The sequence below is a fragment of the Dipodomys merriami genome, unplaced genomic scaffold (assembly GCF_024711535.1).
Source record: "Dipodomys merriami isolate MVZ:Mamm:240054 unplaced genomic scaffold, mDipMer1.0.p SCAF_29, whole genome shotgun sequence".
Classification (NCBI taxonomy): domain Eukaryota; kingdom Metazoa; phylum Chordata; class Mammalia; order Rodentia; family Heteromyidae; genus Dipodomys; species Dipodomys merriami.
Window position 1 is genome coordinate 20160940 of NW_027204381.1, and position 15091 is coordinate 20176030.

Below are 15091 nucleotides of genomic sequence, written 5' to 3' on the forward strand. Positions count from 1 at the left end.
TGATGGGAGCCTGGAAGAATTTTTTTCTGAGGACTTTCTGATGAGTCTTAACTGTATTATAGCTCTGTACTAGGCCCCCAGTCTCCTTCCCATGGACTTCTTGGAGGTCATCTCAGTAATGAGTAGCCCTCTAACAGCTAAGAAGTTTCAGCTTGTTAAAAAACCTCTACAAAAGGTCTACTGAACTGGGTTCCAGTGGCTCACACCTGTAATCCTGGCTACTCAGAAAGGCTGAGATCTGAGGATTGGTGTTCAAAGCCAGCCCCGATAGAAGTCTTTGATACTTATTTCCAATTAACTACCAGAAAAAAGGAAGTAGAGCTGTGGCTCAAGTGGTAGAACACTACACTTGAGTAAAAAAAAGTTCACTGACAGTGCTCAGGCCTTGATTTCAAGCCCCAGAAACCTGCCCCCTCCCCCTCCCCCCCAGAAGTCTTAGTGACTTAGGTGAGCTCTCTACCACTTGAGCCACAGCGCCACTTCTGTTTTTCTAGTGGTTTATTGGAGATGAGTCTCACTAAATTTCCCACCCGGGCTGGCTTTGAACCAAGATCCTCAGATCTCAGCCTCCTGAGTAGCTAGGATTACAGGCCTGAGCCACCAGTGACCAGCTTAGAACAGTGTTTTTCTTGCTGTAGTTAGTTCCAGATAATAGGCAGGATAAAAATTATGTTATTGATCTGAGTGTGGTGGTTCATGCTCAGGAGGTAGAGATAAAGGAGAATCTCCTGAGGCCAGTTCAGGTAAATTCACAAGACCCCATCTCAACTAGTTAAAGCTGATCATGGTGGTATATGCCTGTCTTCCTAGCTACATGGTGAGTGTAACTAAGAGGAGATCAGGTTGGCTCAGATAAAAATGTGAGAGCTTATTGAATACAGCATAATGAAACCCACCAAATAAGGTCTGAAAAAGGGGAGAAGGGAGAAATGGGAATATGATGGAGGGGGTAAGTTGTTTCAAGTACTAGTATGTATATATGTGTGTGTATGTATATATACATACGTGTATATGCATATTTACATATGAGTTAAAGAAGAGGGGGAAAAAGGACTGCAAAATAATTTTGAAATATATTGCAACTATGTATGAAGAAGACAGGATGGAAAGAGAAGCAACAGGGTTATTCTGATCAAAATATATGCACATCTGAAATACCATGGTGAAAATTCTTGATACAATTAATATGCACTAAAAAAAAAAATGAAGCTGGCACCAGTGGCTTACACCTATAATCCTAGCTATTTAGGAGGATCTCTATGAGGCCAGTCTGGGCAGAAAAGTCAAATAGACTCCATCTCCAAAATAACCAACAAGAAGCTGGGCTGGAGGTATATTTCAAGGGAATAAAGTGCCAGCCAAGCAAGCAAGCCAAACAAGGAAAAGGCCCTGGTACTGGCAAAATTAAAAATAAGAAGTACCAAGGAAGTTGCTGTAACTGCTTGTATACTCCAGGTGAAGTCTTCCAAAGTAACCATGTGTGTGTGTGTTAGTACTAGGGCTTGAACTCAAGACCTGAGCACATTTCCCGGCGCCGGTGGCTCACGCCTGTAATCCTAGCTACTCAGGAGGCTGAGATCTGAGGATCGAGGAAAGCCAGCCGGGGCAGGAAAGTCCATGAGACACTTTATCTCCAATAAACCACTAGAAAACCCAAAGTGGCGCTGTGGTTCAAGTGGTAGAGCACTAGCCTTGAGCTGAAGAGCTAAGGGACAGCGCCCAGGCCCAGAGTTCAAGCCCCACGACCGACAAAAAAAAAAGACCTGAGCACTGTCCCTTAGCTTTTTTGCTCAAGGCGAGCACTCTACCACTCCAGACACAGCTCAACTCCTGGCTTTTGCTGGTAATTGGAGAAGAGTCCCAGGAGACAGCTGGCCACCATGCCCCGCTTAGTGGCCGTGTGTGTGTGTGTGTGTGTGTGTGTGTGTGTGTGTGTGTGCGTGTGTGTGTGTGTGTGTGTGTGTTGCTGGGCATCGTAACTTCTAACCCTGAATTTTAGGGTTCATAGGCATTCCTTTCCCTCTGGGGCCTGGCTAATTTCTAGTGAATTAACTACCCCTTAGGGTGGTCGGACAGAAGCTTGACAAGGACACTTTACAGGTATAACTCGGAAGCACGTAGTGGTAATAGGCCAGCAGTACTGCAGGATAGGGGAAGCGGTGACAGACCTGGGTCTGAGCGCGCATGCCCGTGGGGTGAGCCGGGAGGACCCGGGGAAGCGAGGACCGCTGGGTGTCAATCATCCTAGTTCCCGCCCCTTCCAGGGGCGCCGGACGTGACGCAGAGCTCCTCGCGAGTCCTGCAGTCAGGCCGTGGGACGAGCTCGGGCCCCATGTGCCGTCAGTCCCCACCAGCCTCAGCCTCCGGCCTCCGCCGACCCCAGGAAACCTTGGCAGCACCACGCGGCCCCACTCCAGAAGAGACATGTCTGGTAACGGCGGTGTGGCTGTAACGGCGGTGAGTCCTGAGCCGGTGAACTGCACTGCACATGGGGCTTCCGGGCGACCCGTGCAACGATTGGCCCCCCAGTTCCCACCCTCCGTCATCCATTGGTCAGAAGGGCTGTCTGTCATCTGTCTCCACCCGCGTATAGCTTTTAAAGGGCCAGTAGCTAGTTTGCCCTCAGGATGGTACGAGGGGATCTGTGACCTAGTGGGGTGGGGATAAGAGTGGAAGGATGGTGTCCTGTGGGAACTCTATTCCTTCAGGCTTCTAGGTGGCGGGTGGGGGCTGGGGGTGGGGGATGGACTCCCACCCACGGCTAGGAATGCACGACCTAGTGACCCAGACAGTAAAGTTGGTCTATACAGACGGTCCTGTCACTGGACATGGCCGATAAGGACGTGGGCCACCGTGAGGGCACCCTCCCAAGCGTTCTGACTGCGCGCGCGCGCACACACACACACACACACACACACACACACACACACAATTTTGAAAGTGCGCCTTCTCCCCTTCTCCGTTATGGCAGTGACTCAGCTCCGGCTACTGTCAAAGTCCCCAGCTAAGATAGGCCACTGAGTTACCACCGCACCTGAAGTCCCCCGAGCTTTCACACTGCTGGCTTGCCTGTGAAGCTCTGGGCTTCAGCAAGCAAAATTACAGAGCAATCAAACCACACAGTGGTACAGGCACTGCCTGCCTGAGATAAGGCAGAGGGGCACCTCCTTATCTTCTCCTATCCAGCCTGTTGCTTGCCAGTGGAGACATTCCAGGGCACCGGGCTAGGGGGAGGAGGGCCTGGTATTTCAGCACTAGCTCTCTGCCCATTATTTGCTCTGTGTCTTATCATTTCACCCCTTTGCCTCTGTAACACATTGTGGGAGGGGTACCCACCTGCTCTACTACATCTGTTGTTGTGAGGACGGTCATATGCCATAGCAGTAGCACCGAAGTGATCAGCAAAACTGTTTTTTGGGACTTTCGTTCCCCCCACACCCCAGGCTGGTTTCAATGGGCTCTGGTGATATTTCCACCTCAGCCTTCTGAGTATAGGTTGAGGCAACAATGTGAATTGAATATACTGTTCAAATTTGATAAATTTAAAGACTTTTAAACTTGTAATTCTGCAACCTTAGATTCCTTCCTTTCTGTAGGCTCCCTGTGGCCTTGAATTTTAGTGTGTGTGTGTGTGTGTGTGTGTGTGTGTGTGTGTGTGTGTGTGTGTGTGTGTGTGTGTGTGTGTGTGTGTGTGTGTGTGTGTGTGTGTGCATGCACACCCTTGAATTCAGGGCCTGGATGCTGTCCCTTAGCTTTTTTGCCCAAGGCTGGCATTCTACCATTTGAGCCACAGCTTCACTTTCTGACCTAGAATTTTAGTGACAAGGTTTAGCATTTCAGGCCTAGATAGATTTTCAGTGTCCCCCCAGCCTGATTTATTGGAGGAGCGAGAGCACTGGAATGGACTGGTGTCTGGGAGCAGCAGGCTCTCCCCTCCTCCAGTGACAGAGGTCCCAGATGTCTCACTGCAAAAGCACCCATAAAAATAATAAAGATCCTAGGGCAGGGAAAGCTGATATATTCTACAGTGGCTCCCTTCTGATAAGAGAAAGAATAAGACCGCTGGCTCAGACTACAAGACTAGTTTTGCCTGCTGGGCACTGAATGCTTTTTGTCCAAAGTGCCCTGGCAGGAGGAAGAGGTGTGTCCCTTTGAGTTCTTAGCTTGAACTCTAATACCCCAACATTTCCCTATTGGTGAAACTAGAGGCAGCACTGTAGGCAAATGAATGTCAGACAGCTCAGCCTCAGTCTTATATGACATCCAGACAGAAGAAGCTCTTCATTTCATAAATGAATGAAGCGGCCCTGTTGAGACCATATACCTAAGACTTCCAGCCAGTGGACTGACTGAGCAAGACCATATATCACCAGTTGACCCCAGTTCCACAGAGGTACATTTCAGTCAAACTAATGGATCCTTAGTGTGGTGGCTGTGGGGTACCCCTTGGTATCTGGATGGCAGTAATATTTTTGAATGCCTGCTCTGTTGTGGATAGAAAGCCTTTTCCCCAATGATGTGTGCTATGGCTATCCGACCCCAGCCTGCTGCAGGCCCCGCCCTCCTTGTGACCAGGCTGATGGGCCTTATCTCTTTCCACACCTGGCCATGTGCAGCCTTCCCACTGAGAAGTATCTTGGCCGGGGTGAGCTTGGGGGATCAGTGTCCTGGTTACCACCACTGCTGCTGCCACATCAGCAGAACCCACTGCCAGTGTCCTTCTGCTTCTCTGGATCCTAGAGGAGGACAGAGGTGCTGAGGAAGCGTAAGGGACCAGTCTTAGAATATTTCCTAACCCAGAGGCTCAGGTGGCCACACAGCAGAGGTCGTTCTAAGCCAGTAGTTTGGTTCTTGGGAAGGGTCCCGGTGAAGAGGGGACTGTGACCTGGGGACTTTTTCTGCAGGAAGAGAACAACTTGAAGATGAGAGTGATTCGAGTGGGTACCCGTAAGAGCCAGGTAAGTGCCGTCATGGGGCAGAGGAGCTCTGTTAGAAGTAGTATACTCACGGGTCACAAGTTGATGGGCCCCAAGGGCTAATTTCTAGCACAGAGGAAACAATGGCTGAGAGTAAGATCTCAAGGGGAATGGCAGAGTGTGTCCTGTGGAAATGGAGTCCATAAACTGGGGAAGTTGTTGAGGTGTAGAGATCACCCTCACCCCTCTCATTCCCAGGTAGGAATTCCAATTCCTTTAGATTCTCCTTGACCCTATGAGAATGTGAGGTTGGGACAGTGTCCAGGAAAAGGGAGGACTAATCTGAATCTCCGTCCCCAGCTGGCTCGCATACAGACAGATACTGTGGTAGCAATGCTGAAAACCTTCTACCCTGGCGTGCAGTTTGAAATCAGTAAGTTTCTGGAGAGGAATGGAAGTTGGTGGGAAACCAGTGCTGCCGGAAGGGAGAACAGAGTTTCTGCTTTACTGTGACCAAAGCCAGGGTGCTGACCTCCCAGAGGTCTTCTTGGTGGCTCCCAGTGGGAGGGAGCCATTCTCTGAACACCTTTGACTCTGATTTCGTGGGCTAGCCTGGCATTTACCTTCTCCTGCCTTTGGATCTTTTTCTTTCTTCTTCTTCTTCTTCTTTTTTTTTTTTTTTGGTCAGTCATGGGGCTTGAACTCTGGGCCTGGGCGCTGTCCCTCAGCTCTTCAGCTCAAGGTGAGCGCTCTACCACTTGAGCCACAGCGCCACTTCTAGTTTTCTGGTAGTTGATTGGAGATAAGAGTCTCATGGACATTCCTGCCTGGGCTGGCTTTGAACCATGATCCTCAGATCTCAGCCTCCTGAGTAGCTAAGATTACAGGTGTGAGCCACCAGCGCCAGGCTCCTTGGGTCTTTTTCTGAATTTGCTTCCCTGCTAGATCATACATTTTTCATGGACAGGGACTGGCACTTACGTCCCTCCGTCCCTACCATGAATCTCAGCATAGTGCTGAGCACTGAGTACTGAGCACAGTAGGGCCTCAGTAAATGCTGATTAATGAGCACCTGATTGATTGGCTCTCTCCTCAGTTGCCATGTCCACCACAGGAGACAAGATACTTGACACTGCACTCTCTAAGGTAACATCTTCTCCTCTGTCCCCATCCCCCCTCTTTCTCATAAGACATTCACCCTAATACTCTTTCTACCTGGCAGATTGGGGAGAAGAGCCTGTTTACCAAGGAGCTGGAGTACGCTCTGGGGAAAAATGAGTAAGTAAAGACCCGAGATATATGGCAGCCCTGCACTCCTTTGCGAGGCTCACTCCCACCCCCGGTGAACTGCAGCTCAAGATATCAGCAAGTCTGCTGGCTTCGATCCACATCCTGGTGGGGTTCAGGCTTCCAAAGATAGTGTTGTTGGAACCATCTGAGCTGTCTGGAGTGCAAGATTAGCTGGGACAATGTGGTAGAAGGAAAGGTGGGAGCAGAGCAGAGCTCAAGGTCCTGAGGTCTTAAGAAGACTCCTTTCTTCCTTCCTTCCTTCCTTCCTTCCTCCCTCCTTCTCTCCCTCCCTCCTTTCTTTCTTTCTTTCTTTCTTTCTTTCTTTCTTTCCTTTCCTTTCCTATTTTTCTTTCCTTCCTTCTTGCTTGCTTGCTTTTTTTTTTTTTTTTTTTTTTGGTCGGTCATGGAGCTTGAACTCTGGGCTTGGGCGCTGTTCCTCAGCTCAAGGTTCAAGGCTAGTGCTCTACCACTTGAGCCACAGTGCTACTTCTGGTTTTCTCATGATTAATTGAAGATAAGAGTCTCATGGACTTTCCTGCCTGGGCTGGCTTTGAACCAGGAGCCTCAGACCTCAGCCTCCTGCATAGCTAGGATTATAGGCGTGAACCACTGACACTTGGCCGGCCAGACTGCCTGCCTTCCTTCCTTCCTACTTTTTCTGTTTATGTGGTATTGAGGAATGGAACCCAGGGCTTCACGCATGCGAGGCAAGCACTCTACACTAAACCACATTCCAAGCCCCAGGCCTGTTTCTTGAACTAACTTCCACTACTGAAGTAGAGACAGGGGCTGCTGTTCAAGCCCCTTTTCCATGTTCCCCTCTCTCATCTAGAGTGGACCTGGTTGTTCATTCCCTGAAGGACCTGCCTACTGTGCTACCTCCTGGCTTCACCATTGGAGCCATCTGCAAGTAAGAGTCCAGCAAGCAAAGGACCAGGGAGAAAGCTGTCCTCCTGGGAGCTTTGGCGCTTTCCTCTGGGGCTTAGCCCTCTGTCCTCAAGCCTGGCAGAAACTCAGGAAATTGTTGGTGGATTAGCTGTTGAGAGAATGGAGGTAGCCTGAAGTATCCTCCCTTATTCTGTGACTTTCCCTTGTTCCCCAGGCGAGAAAACCCCTGTGATGCTGTTGTCTTTCACCCCAAATTTGTTGGGAAAACCCTAGAAACCTTGCCAGAGAGGAGGTAAGCGGGACCTGGATGGGCATTTGTGCTTCTGGTATCACAGAGGATGGAGGGGCAGGAGGAGGAAGAGAAAAGGAACAGGGACTGACTAGTGTTAAATTTCACTTTAAATCCTCTCTCTTGAGCAGTGTAGTGGGGACCAGCTCCCTTCGGAGAGCAGCTCAGCTGCAGAGAAAGTTCCCACATCTGGAGTTCAAGAGTATTGTATCCTTTTAAAATTCAGAGGGAAAAACTGGGAGAAGGAAGGGAAGGAGTGACATTGTCCAAAAACAAATGTATTCATTACTTGACTTAGGTAACTGTAACTGCTCTATACATCACCTTTATAGTAACCAAAAAACAAAAACAAACAAACAAAAAAACTCCTTAAAATTAAGAATAAAAAGGCTGTAGTGAAGAGTGAAGGAGAAGACAAGGCCGGTTTGGAGGGTCCTGGGATCCTCCAAGGGGCTTCGAAGGATGGCGCTTCCAGAGAAAGTAGCCCATAGTGGGGCACTGGGCTGTCTTTCCTTCCATCCATGCATCCATCCACAGCCCTATAATGGTATAGCCCCAGGCAGGTGCCTGGCACCAGGGAAATGGAAGGATAAATATTGTCCTGTTTGTACAGAATTGGCATGTTTAGGAGACAGACAGGCATTAACAATACAGCATGGTACCGACCTGTGATTAGTTCACAGGAAAGGGGGAATAAAGGGTACTTCCATTTTTACTTTACATGCAATTACAGTGTGTTTATTTATTTATTTGTCTATCGTGGGGCCTGAACTCTGGGCCTGGGCGCTGTCCCTCAGCTCTTCAGCTCAAGGCTAGCATTCTACCACGTGAGCCACAGCACCACTTGCGGCTTTTTCTGCTTATGTGGTGCTGAGGAATCCAACTCAGGGCCTCATGTATGCAAGGCAAGAACTCTACCACTGAGCCACCCTCCCAGCCCCATTTTTATTTTTATAGTGAATATGTAGTGTATTTAATAAAACTAATTTAAAAAAACACAGTGTGCTATGCAATGGGCAAAGAAGCGTATTTACAGGAAGCCTCTAGTTGGAACTTCGGGTTTTTGTTTTGTTTTTGTTTTTTTTTTGCCAGTCGTGGGGCCTGAACTCTGGGCCTGGGCGCTGTCCCTCAGCTCTTCAGCTCAAGGCTAGTGCTCTACCATTTGAGCCACAGTGCCACTTCAAGCTTTTTCTGCTTATGTGGTGCTGAGGAATCGAACCCAGGGCCTCATGCATGCAAGGCAAGCACTCTACCACTGAGTCACCTTTCCAGCTTAGTTGGAACCTCTTAAACAGAGTTGGGGGTTTCCTAGACTTGAACACGTATTTTTTTTGGGGGGGGTACCAGTCCTGAGGTTTGAACACAGGGCTGGACACTGTCCTTGAGCTTCTTTTGCTCAAGGCTAGCACTCTATCATTTGAGCCACAGCTCCACTTCTGGCCTTGTTTTTAGTTTTAATTGGAGATAAGCCTCATGGCCCTTATTGCCTGGGCTGGCTTTGAATCACAATCCTAAGATCTCAGCCTCCTGAGTTGCTAGGATGACAGGAAGGAGCCGCCAGTGCCTGGCTAGAGGAAGATTATTTAACCTCTCTGTATCATTGTCCCCACCTATCAAGCAGGAATGATAGTAATTCCTTCTTCATAAGGTTGTGGAGAAAATGAAATGATTTGACATAGAGCATTTTAGGCCCGGTGGTTATGATGAAGCTGAGAAGTGGAAAATGAGTAGGTGTCATCCAGACAGAGGGAAAGAGACTGTGGCTGAGTAGCCAGCATGTGGCTCCTTACTGTCCTTAGCAATTCTCCACAGCGAGGAAACCTCAACACCCGGCTTCGGAAGCTGGATGAGCAACAGGAGTTCAGTGCCATCATCCTGGCTGTAGCTGGCCTGTACCGCATGGGCTGGCAGAACCGAGTGGGGCAGGTAGGACCTGACCTTTCCCCTCTTGTGTCAATCTGCATCTCCCTTGCGGATGGCCTCTCTTTTTGACCAGCCATCTCTAACACTCCCAAGTTCCAGGTTGGGGAGATGGAGATCAGAGGCTGGGCGACAGCTTTTGTCCCCAGGGTTTCTAGAAGATAGATAAGCCCTCTGTCATCACTGGGTGCTTTGGAGCACTCCCATCCCCATCTTCGGACTGTTCTCTCTCCACAGATTTTGCATCCTGAAGAATGCATGTATGCTGTGGGTCAGGTAAGTCTGATGGGGGAAACCACTGTGAATGTGCCCTTCCCTTTGTTCTCAATCACAAACCTGGTCTCACCCCCTTTGACATCTTCCCCCAGAATAAATTTGCAGGGAGGAACAAGCCTTGGGCTGCAAAAAAGTGCTGGGAGCAGATGTAAGAGGGCTGGTTCCTACCCTTAAAGGACTAAGGGCATTGTTCAAGTGGTAGAGTACCTGTCTAGGAAGCTCAAGGCCAAGTTCAAACCTGTGCTGCCAAATAAAAAGGAAAGTGCCATGGATTGGGGAAAGAATAGGCAAGGTGTATGTGCAAGGCTGGTTTTTATTTTCACCAGGGGGCCCTAGGTGTGGAAGTCCGAGCCAAGGACCAGGATATTTTGGATCTAGTGAGTGTATTGCATGATCCAGAGACTCTGCTTCGCTGCATCGCCGAAAGAGCCTTCCTGAGGCATCTGGTAGGGCATGAGGTCTCCCTGGGAAGGGGTGGGAGCTTGGAGAGTGAGGAAAGGCTGTGGAAGGAGGTCGTGAGTAAGTGCTCTGTATGCAGTGGTAACTGGTTTTTGTTGAATGTGGGGAATAGAGAGAACGCAAGTGTGGGACCAGCAGCCTTTTCAGTTGTGTCCTCAGAGGTTTGTCTCTTGAGGGCTCTCGGAACTCACAGGTACTCATTTCAGGAAGGAGGCTGCAGTGTGCCAGTAGCAGTCCATACAGTGATGAAGGATGGGCAAGTAAGCAGGGCAGAACTGGTGGGAGGACAGGAGGGACTGGAGGATTCCTACTGAACATCCCAGGTTTTTAAGCAGTCCCTTCTTAGTAAATGCTGAGGCAGCTCCTCTGTTTCACAGCTGTACCTGACTGGTGGAGTCTGGAGTCTGGATGGTTCAGATAGCATGCAGGAGACCATGCAGACCACCATCCACGCTCCTGCTCAGGTACCAAGAGCTGGATGGTCGGAGGGAATGCATGTCACCTTCCCTTTCAATACCACTAAGCCCCATCTTCCTCTCACCCAGCATGAAGATGGGCCAGAGGATGACCCGCAAATGGTAGGCATCACTGCTCGAAACATTCCACGAGGAGCCCAGCTGGCTGCTGAGAACCTGGGCATCAGCTTGGCCAGCTTGTTGTTGAACAAAGGAGCCAAGAACATCCTGGATGTTGCACGGCAGCTTAATGATGCCCGCTAACTGGTCTGTGGGGCACAGGGTACCTGGATTGTCATTGTGCCTACATCTGGGTTTCAGTACCCTGTACTCACTAACTGGGATGTGATTACTCCAGGAGCTTCAACTGCTGCCTGAGGCTGGCAGCCACACATCTCACCTTGGGGCCTTGTTGACTGTCTTGCCTCCTAAATAGATGGGGGCTTCATCTCTTTAGACAGAAGTCTAAACCACAGCCTTTGAATGTAAGCAGCTACCAATGAATGGCCTTGAAAGTGGCCATTTTGATGAGGTTTAGGAGACAAATAAATCCAAAGCTCTTTCAGTCCTTCTAAGTCTGAAATCTTTGTCTAAAAACTTCTGGAACAGCTTTTGCTTCAGCCTCAATAGTCCTAATTCCAATGTTGCCTCACAGGGAAAAACAACAAGAGAAAACAGCCTTAATACCCATGGCTTGCCTGGTGTGGGGGCTAAGCCTAAAATCCCAGCATTTGGGAAATAGAAGACTGTGGGTTCAAGTCCAGCCTGAGCTACAATGACCATGACTCAAAATAACCAAAATAAATGAAAATCCTATGGTTTATTCCCTCTCCAGCTAATAGTGAAGTTTGTTAAGACAATCTCTTCCACCCCCACTGCCTTAGAAATTAGTTATCCTATAGCTTGCAAAATGAAGACACTTCACCTTTAAAAAACAACAATCCTTTAATAAACAAAATTAGCCCATGTGAAACTCCCCAATACTTTAAGGTTCTAGTCTTGGATGGGTTAGCTGCAAAGTCCCAGTTCGGAAGCCCAGAGGCTCAGTCCAGACGGGTTTGTGCTGGCATCTTGTTGAGGCGCTGGGAGGAAAATGGGTGCCTAGGCCCACGGGCCAGCTACCAGTCTCGGCACAAACAGCTCTGCTGTCCCACACGGCAGTCGCGAATGCAAACTGGAGGCCCTTGCCCTCTTACACACTTCGCGGGAGGCAGGCGGCAGGCTGGCCTGAAGAAAGCTGCTTGTTCCCGCGTCGTCCCGGCCAGGATGCACGGGCCCATGAATGAAGATGGAGGGTGATCCGGTGTGAAAGCCTCGGGGCTCGGCAGCAAGGGGGTAGCGCGGACACCAAAATAAACGAGTGAATCCTCTCCCGCCAAAGCCTGGAAGCCAGCAGTCACGTCTGAAGTCCTGGCGAGGGCTAAGCACCAAGCTGAGGAAATAACCGCCAGCCTCTTCGCCTTAGCTGCCCAGCTCAGCCCTGCGTCAGAGCGCAAGGCCAAGGGTTCCAGAAGGTGCGGCGGCCGCGCCGCAGCCCGTCAAGTCATTCCGAGGATGGGGCGGTCGAGTCACGAGCCGCGCGGCGGGCGGGCGTGGCGGATCGCCCCCTCCCCTCCCGCAGGCAGGCCCGGGCCCCGGGCCCGCGGCGCCGCGGGAGGCCATGCGGGCGCGGGGGAGGGGGAGGGGACGCGCGGCGGCGGCGGGGGCGCGAGGCGAGGGGAGCGGAGGGGGCGGCGCGGCGGCCCGGCCGCCCCGCGCCCGAGGCGGCTCAGCTCTTCCGGTGAGGGCGGTGGTGGCCCTTAAAAGGGCCTTTGTGGTGGCATGGAGGGCGGGGGGCGGGCCGCGGCCGGCACCCCTCAGTACTCCTGCGAGGCCTGGGTGCCCTTCTTGCCGCTCGCCGGCGCCTTCGGCCCCACGGTGGCGCTCGTCTTCTTGGGCAGCAGCACGGCCTGGATGTTGGGCAGGACGCCGCCCTGCGCGATCGTCACGCCGCCCAGGAGCTTGTTGAGCTCCTCGTCGTTGCGGATGGCCAGCTGCAGGTGGCGGGGGATGATCCGCGTCTTCTTGTTGTCGCGGGCCGCGTTGCCCGCCAGCTCCAGGATCTCGGCCGTCAGGTACTCGAGCACCGCCGCCAGGTACACCGGCGCGCCGGCGCCCACCCGCTCGGCGTAATGGCCCTTCCGAAGCAGCCGGTGGACGCGGCCCACCGGGAACTGGAGGCCGGCGCGGGAAGAGCGCGACTTGGCTTTGGCGCGGGCCTTACCGCCGGTCTTGCCGCGGCCGGACATGGTGCGCGAGGTAGACAGGTGAAGATGGACGCCGCAGAGCCTCCAACCGCCACTCGCCGCAGTCCAACTGTCGCCGAGCGTGCCTCGAGCTCCCCTTATAAGCTCTCAGGGCACACCCCTGCGCCCTCCTGACTGGTTCGTTTCTCTAACCCTGCCCCTGATTGGCTGCGGTTAACACTTCCGTAACGTGCGTCGGAGGAGGAAGCGCGCCCCACGATTGGTCGAATTTGAAAACCTTTTGCCCGGGGAACCTGCGTGGAAGAGTGACGACGTGCAGATAGCCCGCCCCTTCCTGATAGAGCCAATCCGTGTAAAGCGCGCGAGATTTAAATGCTATAGCCAGACCGGAGATCCGGAAGACAAAAGGTTGGAATCTGGAGTTTCTGCCAGATCTATGCTGCCATAGGATTTAAAAAGGGGTCCGGCCGGCTGCCCGTGGATCACACCTGTAATCCTAGCTACTCAAGAGGCTATGATCTGAGGACCGCGATTTCGATCCCAGCCTGGGCAGGAAAGCCAGTGAGACTCTTATCACCAATTAACTACCAAAAATCAAGAAGTGGAGCCGTGGCTCAAGCGCTAGGGGCTGGGAATGTGAACAAAAAGCTCAGGAACAGTGCTCAGGCCCTGAGTTCAAGCTCTAGGGCTGGAAGAAAAAAAAAATAATAAGGGGGACAGCATCCACTCAGAACCCCTGAGTTCAAGCCCAAGACTGTCACAAGAAAAAAAAAAAGGTAAATACTATACAGTATAGTATATAGTAGATATACTATACAGTATATCTCTGCCTCCTTAGATCTAACAGAAACAATACACGAGAGAAAAATAAAACTCGGGGTCAGTCCTATTCCAGAAGACATGTCTTAATGACCTTCCATGCCAACTGAAGGAGGAGCACTTTATATATTTGTCAGTCTTGAAGCGTGAACTCAGAGCCTGGGTGCTCTGGGTGCTGTCCCTAAGGTTTTCTGCTCAAGGCTAGTGCTCTACCACTTTGAGCCACAGTGCCACTTCTGGTTTCCTTGTGGTTAATTGGAGATAAGAGTCTCACAGGGGCTGGGAAGGTGGCTCAGTGGTAGAATGCTTGCCTTGCATGCCTGAGGCCCTAGGTTCAATTCCCCAGCACCACATAAGCAAAAAGAAAAAAAGCCAGAAGTGGCACTGTGGCTCAATTGGTAGAGTGCTAACCTTGAGCTGAAGAGCTGAGGGACAGCCACCAGCACCCGGGTATTTTTATTTTCTTCAACATGTTCTTCCTGATCTCAGTTCACTATTTATTTATGCTGGTATGGGATTTAAACTCAGAGCCTCTGGCTCTTGCTCAACTTTTTTTGCTTATGGCACTCTACCACTGCACCTCCAGATAGTCTTGTGGACTTTTCCTGCCTGGATTGCCTTCAAATGGCAAGACCTCAGTTCTCAGTCTCCTGAGAAGCTAAAATTATATAAGTGTGAACCACTGGTGTTTGGCTTCTATAATTTATAGAGAGGATCTAATAGAGCAGAGGTGTCCTCCCTAATTTATTCACCCTACTTTATATATCTATATATTTATATGTATGTATATGTATATTTATATATGTATATGTATAATATATCCTAATTTATTCACCCTACTTTTTTTTTTTTTTTTTTGGTTGGTCATAGGGTTTGAATTCTGGGCTTGGGTGCTGTCCCTGAGCTCTTCAGCTTAAGGCAAGTGTTCTACTACTTCATGCACAGAACCACTTCTGGTTTTCTTGTGATTAATTGAAGATAAGAGTCTCACAGATGGGCTGGGAAGGTGGCTCAGTGGTAGAGTGCTTGCCTTGCATGCATGAGGCCCTGGGTTCGATTCCTCAGCACCACATAAGCCGAAAAAAAAAAGCCGGAAGTGGCACTGTGGCTCAAGTGGTAGAGCATTAGCCTTGAGCTGAAGACCTGAGGGACAGTGCCCAGGCCCAGAGTTCAGGCCCTCTACAGGACCCCAAAAAAAAAAAAGTCTCACAGACTTTCCTGGTTGGGCTGGCTTTGAACCGCAATCCTCAGATCTCAGCCTCCTGAGTAGCTAGGATTACAGGTATGAGCCACTGGCTCCCAGCTCACCCTACTTTATGTATGCATATACACACACACACACACACACACACACACACACCTCCTAATTTATTCTGTCAGTATAGAAACACACACACACACACACACACACACACACACCCCTCCTAATTTATTCTGTCAGTATAGAAACACACACACACACACACACACACACACACACACACATACACACACACACCCCTCCTAATTTATTCTGTCAGTATAGAAACACAC

General features: G+C 50.5%; 2 protein-coding genes across 4 annotated transcripts; one reads left to right on the forward strand and one right to left on the reverse strand.

Annotated features, from left to right (window-relative positions):
• Window positions 1-2273: 2273 nt before the first annotated feature.
• On the forward strand, window positions 2274-11058 carry LOC138839002 (porphobilinogen deaminase). 3 transcript variants are annotated; one of them, XM_070038641.1, is made up of 14 exons: window positions 2274-2457; window positions 4905-4958; window positions 5277-5349; window positions 6013-6062; window positions 6139-6194; window positions 7039-7116; window positions 7309-7386; window positions 7515-7590; window positions 9196-9309; window positions 9541-9579; window positions 9906-10025; window positions 10245-10298; window positions 10416-10502; window positions 10584-11058. In XM_070038641.1, the coding sequence occupies exons 1-14, from the start codon at window positions 2425-2427 to the stop codon at window positions 10755-10757; spliced, it is 1086 nt and encodes a 361-aa protein (XP_069894742.1). In that variant the 5' UTR covers window positions 2274-2424; the 3' UTR covers window positions 10758-11058. The 3 variants fall into 3 exon arrangements, with proteins under 3 accessions (XP_069894742.1, XP_069894743.1, XP_069894744.1); XM_070038642.1 differs by lacking the exon at window positions 2274-2457 and adding an exon at window positions 4690-4752; XM_070038643.1 differs by lacking the exon at window positions 2274-2457 and adding an exon at window positions 4720-4765.
• A 361-nt stretch (window positions 11059-11419) lies between these two features.
• LOC138839003 (histone H2AX) lies at window positions 11420-12861 on the reverse strand. Its single transcript, XM_070038644.1, has one exon. It carries the CDS (start codon window positions 12779-12781, stop codon window positions 12350-12352), a length of 432 nt encoding a protein of 143 aa, XP_069894745.1. The 5' UTR covers window positions 12782-12861; the 3' UTR covers window positions 11420-12349.
• Between the last annotated feature and the right edge of the window lie 2230 nt (window positions 12862-15091).